Source organism: Doryrhamphus excisus, linkage group LG4, assembly GCF_037039965.1.
Source record: "Doryrhamphus excisus strain RoL-2023G ecotype Guam linkage group LG4, RoL_Dexc_Guam_v1.1, whole genome shotgun sequence".
NCBI classification, from domain to species: Eukaryota; Metazoa; Chordata; class Actinopteri; order Syngnathiformes; family Syngnathidae; genus Doryrhamphus; species Doryrhamphus excisus.
In genome coordinates, this window is record NC_136360.1 from 9,780,656 (window position 1) to 9,794,311 (window position 13,656).

A 13,656-nucleotide genomic window follows, 5' to 3' on the forward strand; every position below is an offset into this window, starting at 1 on the left:
TCTTCTTATGTGCTTGGGAAGACAATCAGACTATCAGGTAGCAACAAGAGGAGTTCTGCAGCGTATGTACGTATATGTTTAATTTAAATTGGATCTAAGAGCGAACAGCACAACTTCACTTTAGCATTAGTATGCTAGCCACCTACCCAACTGACAACATTGTAGACAGGTGCAAGACTGGAATGGGCTACAAGACCATAAGCGAGAAGCTTGCTAATAAAAACAACACTATTGGTGCAATAATTCTGTGATTACAACTGCCGTCCAGAACATAAACAAAGGTGAGGAAGGCATGGAGAAATACAAGGCAACACCAAGCTAGCACACCGCACAGACTCTCCTTACCCCATCACTTTCTCCCAAACCTGGTTTTAGTCATTCAGATGTTCTTTGACAAACTTCAGATGAGCTTGGTGTGCCTTCTTGAGCAGGGGGCCGTGTTGCCAACTTAGCAAGTTTGTCACTATGTTTAATGTATATAAGTTTTCCAACCTCTCTAGTGACGTTTTTTTTTAAGCAACCCCTAGCAAAAACATGCTAGGTTAATTAGCGACTCCAAATTGTTTATAGGTATGAATGTGAGTGTGAATGGTTGTTTGTCTATATGTGCCCTGTGATTGGCTGGCGACCAGTCCGGGGTGTGCCCCGCCTCTTGCCCAAAGACAGCTGGGATAGGCTCCAGCACCCCCGTGACCCTCGTGAGGAAAAAGCGGTAGAAAATGAATGAATGAATGAACCACTAGCAAATCTAGCGACCTCTGCCGTTACTGGGGAATATTTTCAAATGCTGATGTGAACACACATATCATTCACATCATTTTAGCCTGGATTTTTCAGGTTTTGATCCTTTTATGGCTGTTTGTCGAAAAGTATGAAATGCAATTTTCTGCTGAAATGAGAGTCAACTCAGTGAGCAGTCACAATTCTTGTTGACCTACTAGCTTGTTAGCTTCCTTGTTTGCAAGCGAGAAATGGTAATTGAAGATGGGGAGTGTTATTGGAGCCTGAACGATGTTACATCGGTCACTATTAATGCCATCCAAGATTAGAGGAGAAGGCCTTCGCCAATTCCGGATGTACGGCCTTTGAATAAGTCATATTCACACAGAAAAGTGCTAACTATGCAAAGTAGACAATGATTTTGTGACTTTTAGAACAATCAGTAACTACTTTCCAATAGTGTCTCACAGCACTGTGGAGGAATTGGGACTCACTCATCTTTGCAGAATTGTTGTAATTCAGCCACATTGGAGGGTTTTCCAGCATCAACCGCCTTTTTAAAGGGAACCTTAATATGTTTTTTCACTTTTTGGACCTATGAATGTTGTTTGAATGTTGTATTATCGTGTTAAACAATGCCAAAGTTTCAGATAATGAGGTTTGCACATTTGGAAGTGAACCCTGAAAGAAGTTTGAGATGGCTCTGAACGCTCAGTTTCAGAGAATTTTTTTTTTCTAACATTGACTAGTTGATGTCACAGTGACCAAAATTTACCTCAAGTTGACATGTTTTTCAGGTAGAGCACCAACACCAAACATTGAAAGTGGAAACATTCTGCTATGGGCTGTTTCTCTGCTGAGGATTCCTTCTGAGATGTACAAACTCTGGTGACCATGAAATCCCTGACATCTGCTTGCCAACAAGTACTAAACTATGTGTTGCATGGGAATAAAATATTCATTCCCCTCAATCAAATACCAATAATGTTATAACCTTTATCTAAAGCTCAATCGCAGTGCAGAAGTTATTGTTTGGCTGGAGTTTATCTGTTTGACTTTTTGTGTTAAAAATAACTTGAAAAGTTTTGCTGGAATTGTCGGAAATGGGATATGAAGGCTGATGAAAGAACTTGGATATGAAAGAGCGTCACAAAAAATTGTCAGAGCCCTTGGGAAAAAACACAGGACACATTTCCAACAGATTTTACAAAATATCAAAGACTGATCAACAAAAAAAATCTTATTTTGGTGTGAATCACAATATGGGTAGAACCGTGGTGCTTGGCAGACGTCTGTGCTCTCAGAGTGCTTTTCTCATTTCAGAATGTTTGCATTCTGTCTCTTGGTTACGACAAACCTGCCATGAAAATTGTAGATTGTTTTCCATGCTATGCTATTCTGTGCTCAATATTCCATTTCCGCAGGTCATCACGCAGGAACATTACAATGGCCTTAATCCAATGTATTGAGTGGAAGAGCGTTAACGTAAACACTTGGCTACCCGACGCTGTCTGTGGCTTCATCCATGGTAAATTTGTGATTACATGGAATGTAGCTTAGATGTAAGCACTGTTTGTGTCTAGACAGATAAATAACAACTTCTGCCATCTGAAGTATTTAGCGTCGCTAGCACCTGCTGGAAGTATTATGTTAATGTTTCTTAAGGATCTTCTATTTTGTCACATACAATGACAATCAATTTGATCTGATTGGAAAATCACTTTCAGCTTATTAAACTTTTTCTGCAGCTGAATTTTACAATGAACTTTGAAGTGTGGTGGAATTGCAAACCACTTTAGTTTTAGTTAGAAAAATGCTCTCAGTGTGAATGATGAGCTCATGAGGGTCAGGTGAGGGATTATGGTCTATTTAATAAATAAAATGTCATTGACATCATGGCGACAACACAAACACATCCAATTGATTTAGCTTTAGCCTGTTGACCGGTTAGCATGTGTCACTGACTACTGTTGCAGCATGTGACAAAAAAAAAAAGAAAAAATCCACTCATTTATTGCTTCCTCTATTCCGGCACATGTCCTCAAACAATGAGCCAAAGTGAACAGAGTACTTTAGGCTGACAATATTGTGATGACTTCAACCCAGGACACTTCATGACATTTTCAAAGTTTTCTCAAAGATGCCTTATAATTTCTATACATTATTGTTAAAACCACCGAACACAGCATGGTTTTGATGGAGGACAGATGAAGAAAGTCAGAAAAAGACGTCACACCATTGACTGTGATTGGAGTCTTACGTTCCTTCACCAATTTCTTTGGGTATTGGATGTTTACATCCACCAGCTTGTCGGCTATTCTTTCACAGACTTGGTTGTTGTCGCCGCCTCAAAGTCTCGCTCATGTTCAAAAGAGTCCATCCACTCTCATAGTATTGCGTTAAACATGACAGCCGAGTAGAAAAAAAGACCCTAGTGGCCACCTGGTACTATTCCCGCTGTGAATCTAGTTACCCAGGGATTTTTTTGTGGAAATATAGTAGTATCCAAATACCAGGGTAAATAGGAACGTTGCTGAAAAGGTTCCTGTAGTGGACAGAGGCCTTTTTATTATCTAGTTCCAAAAACATTGTGAAAACAAAACGGGTTGGTGTGTTCAGACGTAAAGTGGCATTATTTATTAGCAGTGCAGCGTCATGTTCCTGCTCCAATCTTCCCAAACACTGAGAACATCTTTGTTGCACTGCAACTCAGCCTCCCCATCTCTTGATATCATCCCACACCTGCCTCCCCCCATGACAGGCTGCAACATTAGCAATGAAATGAATTAAGACATTAGAGAATAAGCATGCGAGCTCAAGTGTGGTGGATCAGACAATAGCGTCTCTCTGGTGTCTACTGTATGGGGGCGTTAATATGAATACCAAAAAAAAAAAATCAATGCGTGATAATTGATGTTAATGTGTCAGGGAAGTTCAATTAGAGATTGGATTTCAACGCGTGAGCCATCTGAGCCTTTAAGAGCGTTATGAAGGATATGTAAACCCGAATCCGTAGACGATGTAGGTGATGATGAGAGAGCTGCAAAAACCTGCTTCGAAGTTGCCCAGAGATGTGTATTATCTTGTAGCTTAAGTTTAATTTTCTGTTCAGTTGGAACTGTTAATACTTACAAACATGTACTGTATAATCTGGTCCTGTTATGTTTCTGTACATAAAATACAGTAAAAAATGTACACATTTCACACATAATTGGAAATGGTGAGTAATCATGATTAATTCATTTGACTATTGTGATTAATTTGATTTGATATATGTGTGGGTGTCCAACAATGCACATAGGTGTTCAACAGAGTGAATTATTGTTTTATTTTTAGGAAATGAAAGTTCCTTGCTCCCTGAAGTGCAACATTAATAGTTCCAGCTTTTACTCTGTTCCCCATCTCTACTAAACAATGCCAGCACACTCATTTTACATGTTTCCAAAAAAGAAACCGTTGACTATATCACAACGCAGTTACATTTCCCGTCACTCACTTAGTGTGTTCCGTGTGGGAATGTGGTACACCTTTGTACTGTACTGAAAAATCGGATTACAAATCCAATCGTTACACGCCTACTGCTTTCCCGACTCTGAACAAGTGTGTTCTCAAGGCCGCTTGGTCTTGTATTAAGAGTGGTACTTCACTGCAGTGTCAAATCTGTATCTTGTTTGAAGTCTATCACCAACAGGATGTTATTTCAATTCCTATGCAAAGAAGAAGAATGCAGCGTCTGTGTGTTTTGCTTGGAGATGTTCTCCTTTTTTTCCTTCAGAGGAGTATCGCAGCACAACAACCTCCCTCCACATTTCCGTAATAACACAGATCTTGTATACAGCTCCAGACATGGAAGTCTAAGTTTGGAGTACCACTGGATATGACTTTCGTGCTTTTTTACAGACTCCCCGCACCACCAAAATTATTTTCCCCATTCCAGTCAACAATTAACGAGTGGAAAAGCGAAGCCTCCAGGCTTGCATGAGCGTGTGCCAGCAAATGATGCAACATGTGATATCAGGAGGGAACAAACATACAAAGGCTTGTTGAAAATTGTGGTTTTTCTCTACCGAGTTCAAAAAGTTCACCGCCAAATATCTTATAGTCAGCAGAGTCAGAATCTGCTTTATTGGCCAAGTGTGCTAAACAAACAAGGAGCTTGGAAGCTTAAGACATGGCACTGGAACCGGAGGCGTCCAAGGCTTGAGATGACATGGAGCAGGCACCAGGGGCGTCGCAAGCTGACGTGGTGCAGGATCCGGGAGCGACAAAAGCTTGGAGATCCATAGTGCAGCAGTGGCGAAAGCAGCTGGAAGACCTGCTGACGTTAAGCAGGAGCCGTAGTGAGCTGAACCCACTCAGGAACAACTGCACCTCAGCTTGGTGTGGCGAGGAGCGGGGGGGAAGACTGCACTCTTAAATAAGCAGGCCAAGATATACGTTTAAATCAGGGGTCTCAAACACACGGCCCACGGGCCTATTGTGGTCCGCAGGACACTAGTTTGAGGCCCGCGCCTTGATATGAAAGTTTAATGTTAGTGCAGCCCGTGCAAGTTTGATATGGATGCTGTATGATATGTACCCAGAAAAAAATATTACGTTTGATTAATGTTCATGTTAAAGGTTAAATAACTGTTAATAGTTATCCTCCCTATCCCTGTGGAAGTGGTAAGTTTTTGGCTATTTAAGTTTAAAGGAAATAACTTGAAGGCTACCGTTTAGGTCGCTAGCTCTCTAGTTTGCGAGTTAGCATGTGTCTCAAGACCCTGAAGTTGCGCAATATGTTGTAAATAAAAAAAAGTATAAATGTGACTATAGTCATGTTTTGTCATGTCGACAGGGCTCTAATAATACTTTGTTTATCATAATCTGAAAAAAATAATTTGTCTACCCACCAACTATATGTGGTTTCTTAAGTTTTTATTATTTGCCGTTTTATTATTATTATATTTATTTATTACTGATTGATCGATTTTCTTTATTCTTGATTTATTTATGTATTTTTCATCTTATTTTGTGCAGAAAAATAAAAATTAAGATATTTGAGAACAGTGGAATGTTTTATCAGAGCTTTTCTTGTAGAAAATCGGAACCAAAGCACTGAAAAAGTTTGTATATTTTTCTGTTTTTAATAAATGCATTTTTTTTTGGGAAAAACCTGATGCGGCCCAGCCTTGTCCAGACCCTAGCTCCAGTGGCCCCCAGGTAAATTGAGTTTGAGACCCCTGGTCTAAATCGTGGGCGTGCTGGTGTGTGAGAAGTGGGTGCTGGGGACACTGACTCCATCGTGACCAGCCTGGCGTTTGGTTCCCACACCATTGTCTCCATTTCCTTCGGCATGTACCGTGCTGTCTCGGCCTCCATCGCCTTGAGGACCAGCTGGGTCCAGTAATCGTACTTCATCAGTTGAACTAATTAGCGGTAGTAATATTACTAATAACAGTCTTTATACAACCATGAAAATGTATATATTTTTGAAAAACCGTGAAGCCACAAAATTCAATGTGCAAAGTGGTGATGTGTGACTGTAGAGTTTACTTTTGCACTTGTATATGAGGAAGTCAACCAAGGACTTAAAGTATTTCGAGGTCTTGTTCACAAGTGAGGGAAAGTTGGAGCATGAGGACGACAAGCGAATTGGTGAAGCCTCTGTTGTGATTCAGTCGTTGTATCGGACCGTCGTGGTGAAGAGAGAGCTGAGCCTGAAGGCCAAGCCCTCAATTGATCTATGTTCCCACCCCCACCCCCACCTATGGTTATGAGCTTTGGGCCATGAACAAAAGAAGATTGCAGATACAATTGGCTGAAATGAGTTTCCTCCGTTGGATGACTGGACTAACCCTAAGAGATAAAGTGAGGACCTCGGTCATCACATCGAGAGGAGCCAGCTCAGGTGTTTCGGACATCTAGTCTGGGCGCCTCCCTGGTGAAAGCCCAAGGCCAGACCTATAGGTCATGCTGGAGGTATTCTGTCTCACAGCTGGTCTGGGAATGCCTTAGTGTCCTCCCAGTGGAACTAGTAGTTAGCTAGCTCATATTAACTCATTTTCTCTCCTGTTTCATATAAGGATTGTGGCTGATGGGCAAAATTCCTGCAAAGGTGCAGTTTTCCTTTAAGGGTTGTGTTGGGTTGGACAGCTTGACTCTCATTCGGGGACCCTGGTTTGAGACCGGGTGGAATATGAGGCTGACTGGACCATGCGGGAATTACAATAACTTGGAGGTCAACTGGCATCTCATTCTGGACTTTGGAGGTTCCAGTGTAGTTCCCCGTCGCTGCTGCCATTTTAGTCTCCAAAATTAACTGAATTGAACATGAATTTAGTCTCCACCCTTGGGCATCTCTGCGTGGAGTTTGCATGTTCTCCCCGTGCGTGCGTGGGTTTTCTCCGGGTACTCCGGTTTCCTCCCACATTCCAAAAACATGCTAGGCTAATTAGCGACTCCAAATTGTCCATAGGTATGAATGTGAGTGTGAATGGTTGTTTGTCTATATGTGCCCTGTGATTGGTGTGTACCCCGCCTCTCGCCCGAAGACAGCCGGGATAGGCTCCAGCACCCCCCGCGACCCTCGTGAGGAAAAGCGGTAGAAAATGAATGAATGAATGAATTTAGTTTCCAATTTTCCAATATGAACCCTGATATGTCAGTCATATTCACCAGTTTTCTATCATTGCATGTTTAAAAAGAACAGCTGCAGCATTTAAAATATTTTTATAATGAGTTGTTGTTGTTTTTTAATATAATGGTGTGTTTAGGTGTCCCATGTAGGTCACCAGAGCAGCTCCGAGGACAGACGAGCAATGGGCCTTTGGCCTGGGCCTGCCTCTCTTTCTCTCTTAACGCCTCCCTCTCCAATATAAGCGGCGGTGCTCAGAGAGGCTGCACACTCACATGACCAAGCCGCAGACACAGTCAGTCACGCACACCTGCTCGCCGTGCACAGTCCTTGCTGGCGCTTGGATGTCCAGCTATGTCCACTGACCCATCCACGCATGCTGCCCAGCATCTGCGCTTTGGAAGACTTCTAAGTGCGCCTTTTCTTCTTCTTCTTCTTCTTCCACCGCCTGCTGTGAGTCCTCAAACGGCTTGTGGAGTATAGTGGAGTATCTCCCCACAACAACCTTCCTGTACACCTCCCGTAATAAGACGGATCGAGTATACAGCTACATCCATGGAACTCTAACTATGGAATACCACTGGATTCTGCTGCTGTCTTTTGTGCTGCAATCTACATTTCATACAGGTATGTTTTATGTCCTTTTAACCCCACTCCTCTCCACTGCACTGTACTAGGATGGTAACTTGTTGCTCGGAGCTCATCTTTACGCATGACGCGCATAAGCCATGCATTTACTGTGCCATTCATTTTTACGCGTAAAGACGTTGTTTAGTCACACTTGTCTCTGGTGTCTCTGGAGATAACTCACGCTGAGGAGACACCGTGGATGCGGATCTTAAACACGCTGCTTTAATTATTCAAACGAGGCGAGCTGGGCGCCACTGAGAATATAATGAAGGTTCACTCACAAACTGTTGCTGGCTGTTGCAGGCTGCTTGTGTGTCACATTTTTGATATATTAATAAATATTTACACAAATCAAGTCAAACTGTCAAGGCTGGACATCATTTCAGAGAGGAACGGCATAAATATGTTCTTTTAAAGAAATATTCCATTTTTGTGGAATGCAAATGTTCCATTTTGTCATAAACACCAAAGATGAGCGGTCTCACAAGGAGCCTGTATGGAAGTGTGCAGAGAATATCAGCAGTCCGTCTGCAGTGCATGCACGGGCTTACTTGTCATGTGATGCAATGGGCCACGCCATGAAGTTTGCCTTAAGCCCGTTTACGCACGCAGGTGGTGCAAGCAGGTCTAAATCATCTTTAGCGTGTCACTTTCGGGAGGCTGTTGGTGCTTTGCCACAAAAGTGCACCGTCCTTGGGCACATATTGAGACACCATTGCAAACAGAGCCTTGTAACAGACTCATCTGTGATGCTTTTTGCTGGCACCTCCACTTATTTGTATTTGTAGGGTTATCAAAATGGCTTTTGACACTTTTTACAGCATTACACATTTCATTTGTCAGCAGAAATAGTCCCATCATTAGGTCCATTAGTGTAAATTGCACCTTGAGGGAATAACATACAAATACTGTAACTGCATGGTCTTACTTTGATTTGATGTTGACCACTTTCAAACATGAATCCAGTGGAGAACCGTATTGGCGAGGCTGTCCTGGAGCGCGGTTCAACCGCAGTTGGAAGAGCATTCACACGACGGCTTAATTCCATTCCATTTCAGCCTACACATACTGTACATTTGATGTTCTTTTAGCAGATACCAACAGTCAATGTCTGGAGGAGTAAAATGATACATGATGTTTTAATAATCAACAAGCAGACATGTATTGGCAAAGTGTTTCTTGGCTCACGTTTGCTGTAATGAAGTAATGTCTGTTGTGTGCAATGTTCTGGCAATACATGATGTATTTTTGTAAGACAATAACCAAATTCTTCCATAATTTGTCACTTAGAGAAGTACTTACAAACTTATTAGTACTTTCTCATAAAGTGAATGATGGATGCATCACAACTGCAACTGTCTATTACACAGAATTTTTACAATTTTTTTCCAAAAGTCAAAGCCGTTTGTACATAATAGCAACATAGGAAAATGCTGTAAACGCTGGTCTTTGAATGTGGTATCAAAGCTGTAACAGAGGCGGACTTGCGCCTGTATGTAAGGGAATACTACCGTAATGTCGGGATAAGAGTGTGAGGTTTGACACCTGAGACTGACTTCTCTTGTGCTGTTGTTTTAAAAGTAATTATCGCTAATCTGAAGTATTTAATTTGTGACACGGCACGCAGACCTTAATTGTTGCATACCATAGTGCTGTGTAAAAGCACTTTGTTTGTCTTCTGCGTGAAAGGCATCTTCCTTTTTAACCTTAATGTGGCAATTTTATGGGATCTTTGTGTAAACAAGGGAAAGGTAATGCCTTGGAGTAGTTCAGGGTACTTCATAAAGTGTAAACAAATTCTATAATTCTCTTACAGACCACAGAACCTTTTTGGGGGAAAGCTAAAAGGTTCACTTTAGTTTTGTGGTTGCAGACATGCAAATAGTTTTTGCCGCTGGATACATTCCAAAAAAAAATGTTGACTCTACTAAATGTTCCACATGCTTGAATTTTGTTAGCTTAACAAAGACGAAAAACTAACAAAAATGCAGTTGGGCAACGTTGAATAAAGTCAACACTGATTGACTTTTTAATTGAATTAAGACAGAAACAATATTGCGAAGGCTTTAGGGAGTTAGGGAGGGATGCTGAAGTTTTCATCTGTTGATAAAATATGAGCTGGCTGCATGTAGGGAGTGTTGCCGCTACAAAGCTTGTGTTTTCACTGTGTTTGATGCTGCTGGGACAATCTTTTGTTTATAGGGATTGCACCTTTAAGCCCGTTTAAGGCACTGTAATCAGTATGTATGTGTGTGCGCTGACATTGGAGAACAAAATAAAAATGATGGCAAGACCATGCCGGCTAAATTTGATTCTTTTAGCGAGTATTTATGATGTCACTCATGTCTTCACTCTGTCAAGACATCAATTCAAAGCGTCCATTTTGTCATGGGTTGTACATATAAAGTGTTGCGGGAGTTCAGGCTCTGTAGGATGCACTGTGGACAATGGTACCTAAATTGTGACAGGATGTTGGACAGTTTCCTTATATTTTCTCCTCATTCATCCTCTATGAAGTCACTTTAATATATCACACATAATACATGTTTGGGTATTAGGTACGTAGGAGGTACCTATTAGGTGTTTGGAGAATCACTCTTGAATGTTCTGAACTCCTGTTTTCATGCCAATACTGTGCTGAGCAGAATAATGTTCCATAAATGTCTGCTAAAGAACAACTGTAATTGTAATTTTGCAAATTTTTGTCTTTCACAATCCTTATGTGAGACATGAACACCTGTCTTTCTTTTTTATGCGTTTGAAAGTTATAAAAACAGATAAAAACGCTGCATGTGTGGGAAACACTTATTCCACATATTAAGCCTTCTTAAAAATACTATAAAAAGCATCAATAATGCCAATAACGTGCTCACAATGCCTCAGACCACTACAACAAAGGTAAGGCTAGGTATTTGAGCTCACATCACTGCTGCTGTGTTAAGTTAAGTTAACGCTAGCCATAGGTGTTCGTTTCTATGTCATGTCACTTCCAGTTCCAGTAATGCTTTGATTGGGCAACGTACATGTTATTACATGTTATCATGAATGTACCTGTTACTACATGGTCACAGCATGACCTTGTTGGAGGTTTTTGGAGGTGTTTTAATAGTGGTCTGTGTAGGCGGCAGAGATGTGTCCCATTCCATGCAGTACTCACCGGTCTGTTTTTGTATTTTCAGAACACAGAGAAAAGAGGAAGACATGTGTTCATGTGGGCTGTGCGGTGGATGAGTGATTAGCATGTTGGCCACACAGCCAGGAAATCAGTTGGGTAGACCTGGGTTCAAATCTCCGCTTAGACATCTCTGTGTGGAGTTTGCATGTTCTCTCTGGGTACTCCGGTTTCCTTCCACATTCCAAAAACATGTTAGGTGAATTGGCGACTCCAAATTGTCCATAGGTATGAATGTGAGTCTGAACAGTTGATTGTCTATACGAACCCTGTGATTGGCTGGTAACCAGTCCAGGGTGTACCCTGCCCAAAGACAGCTGGGATAGGCTTCAGCATAAGCGGTACAGAAAATGGATGGATGGACAGTCCAGGGTGTACCCTGTCAGCTGGGACGCGGCCCTAGTGAGGATAAGCAGCATAGAAAATGGATGGATGGATGTGTTCATGTCTCACATACGGATTGTGAATTGTTGGCAAAATTTTTAAAAAGTGCAGTTTTTCTTTTAGTTCTTAAAGAGCAAACAAGTTGAAAATGACTGAACAGCGCCTCTACTGGCTGCAGCCAAGCAGTGCACTCCATCCTGCCTCAATTGCTTCAAGACACCATCAGATTGCACTCCTTATCCTTTTACTACTTGTTTTTTTTTGTGTGTTGGAGCTTGCATGTTCCACTCAGTCTCCTCAATGTTTCTGCCCCCTACAGGCTACGCCAAGCCCACCATTACCCCAGCTGGTTCCCACCTTGTTGTCCCACTCCACGCGCCCTTTGACCTGCACTGCCATGGCAATAAGGAGATGCAGTGGCAACAGGAGGGGCGTCAAAAGGTGCGAGGAGAACAGAGGGCGGACGGTGTGTCGGTGCTGCGCATCACCCGGGCTCAGCCGCTCCACATGGGCCGCTACATCTGCCTGGAGAGGACAAGTGGGCAGCAGACGTCCATCTACGTCTACGTAAACGGTAGCTGTGTTGAGGCTGAAGAGAGAGTTAGTTTGCATTTGTGCGTATGGTGTAATAATTAAGGCCTACTCAGGTATCATGTATGCATGACTTTTTGACGGCACGTCCCCCTGGCCTGGTGCCATCTCTGCAGGATGATATCATGTGCTGATCAGTCCCGTCAGAACACTTCTTCCTTCCGGGCAACAAACACAAACTGCTTTTTTTTAATGCTAAGGCCAAGTCAGACGACAACCGAGCACACAGTTTGTTATTCTGAAATGTTTAGCGTTTTATGGCTTTTCTGTTTATACACTGATAATAAACCCCACACTGCACCTGTGAAACCTGCACGGAAAAGAAAAATCTTCTTTGACATTACATGTTCAGGGATAAAATGTTGGAATGTAAATGTTAATGTGAAAACACCATATTAAGGCTGTTCATTGCAATGAAAAGCACGTTGCAAATTGTAGTCAAATAAAACCTTGACTTCAGTTTGTGTTTCAGGTGAAATTAAATAGCTGAAGTAATTAAATCGGTGTAGGTGAATATAACTTAAAATATACTAAATTGCAAATTTGATAGAGTTTCTTATGATGCCGTTATGCATCATTAAACAGTGTTTATTCCGACTAACTGTTTCTTTACTTTGAAAAGGCGAAATTGGGTGAAAAAGCAAACCAGCGTTCCCATAACTCACTCATAAGCCACCTCTGATCCCCTTTGTTTGTTTTTTTTCCCTGCAGATCCTGACAACCCTTTCAGGAAATCGATGGTGTTCAACATTCTCACTCGCGTGGGCGATGCTGCATCCATTCCCTGCCTGGCAACCGATCCCAGTCTGACCAATTTGCACCTGGAAACATGTTCCAGCGCGCCTCTGGCTCTCGGTCTCAGTTTCTCCGCCAGCCTGGAGAAAGGCCTGGTCATCCACGACACGCAGAAGGCCTACGAAGGCTGCTATGTGTGCACTGGGACACTGCAAGGGCGACGCGTCACCTCGCACTACTACCACCTGACAGTCAAGCCAGGTAAACGTGGCAAGGAAGGCGGCTTTGATCATGTTCATGCATTTGTTTGTTTGCAAGATTGCCACAGTTCTTCTTCACTCCCTCAGTGCCAGTGGCGCCCCCTGTTATAGAGATGCAAGTACCAGAACGGGTCATTCTCACCCTGAAAGAGAGTCTGGTCCTCTCCTGCAACACCACCAACGTCAACGGCGAGATCAAGCTGAAATGGGTCACGCCGCCTGGCTCGGTGAGACACTTCTGCATTCGTTCACTCTGCATGCGTTTTGTTTCCCAAAAGAAAATACTGCAACTTGTAGCATTGTCACGTATAGCGTAGTGGGAGCCCTGAGGTGGAAATAATATCCATAGAAAGCAATCTCATCACCATCATCACAGTGTCAACACAAGTGTAAAAACAAGTGAATCGCTGTTAATAGGAAAAGGTAATAACATTAAAACAGTCCATCTTAACTTTGATATAAAAAGTGGTTATTATTACTGTACGTACTGTACTATGATCACTGATGGGTTCAGTGTTTGAAAGCAAAGTCATCCATTTTGGGGGTGA

The 13,656-nt window shown here is 42.3% G+C and overlaps 1 protein-coding gene across 2 annotated transcripts in view; it reads left to right on the forward strand.

The window, feature by feature from the left end:
• The first annotated feature begins 7,618 nt into the window (after positions 1-7,618).
• Positions 7,619-13,656, forward strand: part of kita (KIT proto-oncogene, receptor tyrosine kinase a) — a 30,862-nt gene continuing 24,824 nt past the window's right edge. For both annotated transcript variants that reach the window (XM_058072748.2, XM_058072749.2), the window contains exons 1-4: positions 7,619-7,963; positions 11,842-12,096; positions 12,825-13,109; positions 13,196-13,335. In XM_058072748.2, coding sequence (XP_057928731.2) covers positions 7,906-7,963; positions 11,842-12,096; positions 12,825-13,109; positions 13,196-13,335 — 738 coding nt within the window. In that variant the 5' untranslated portion in view covers positions 7,619-7,905. The remainder of the gene's footprint in view (positions 7,964-11,841; positions 12,097-12,824; positions 13,110-13,195; positions 13,336-13,656) is intronic.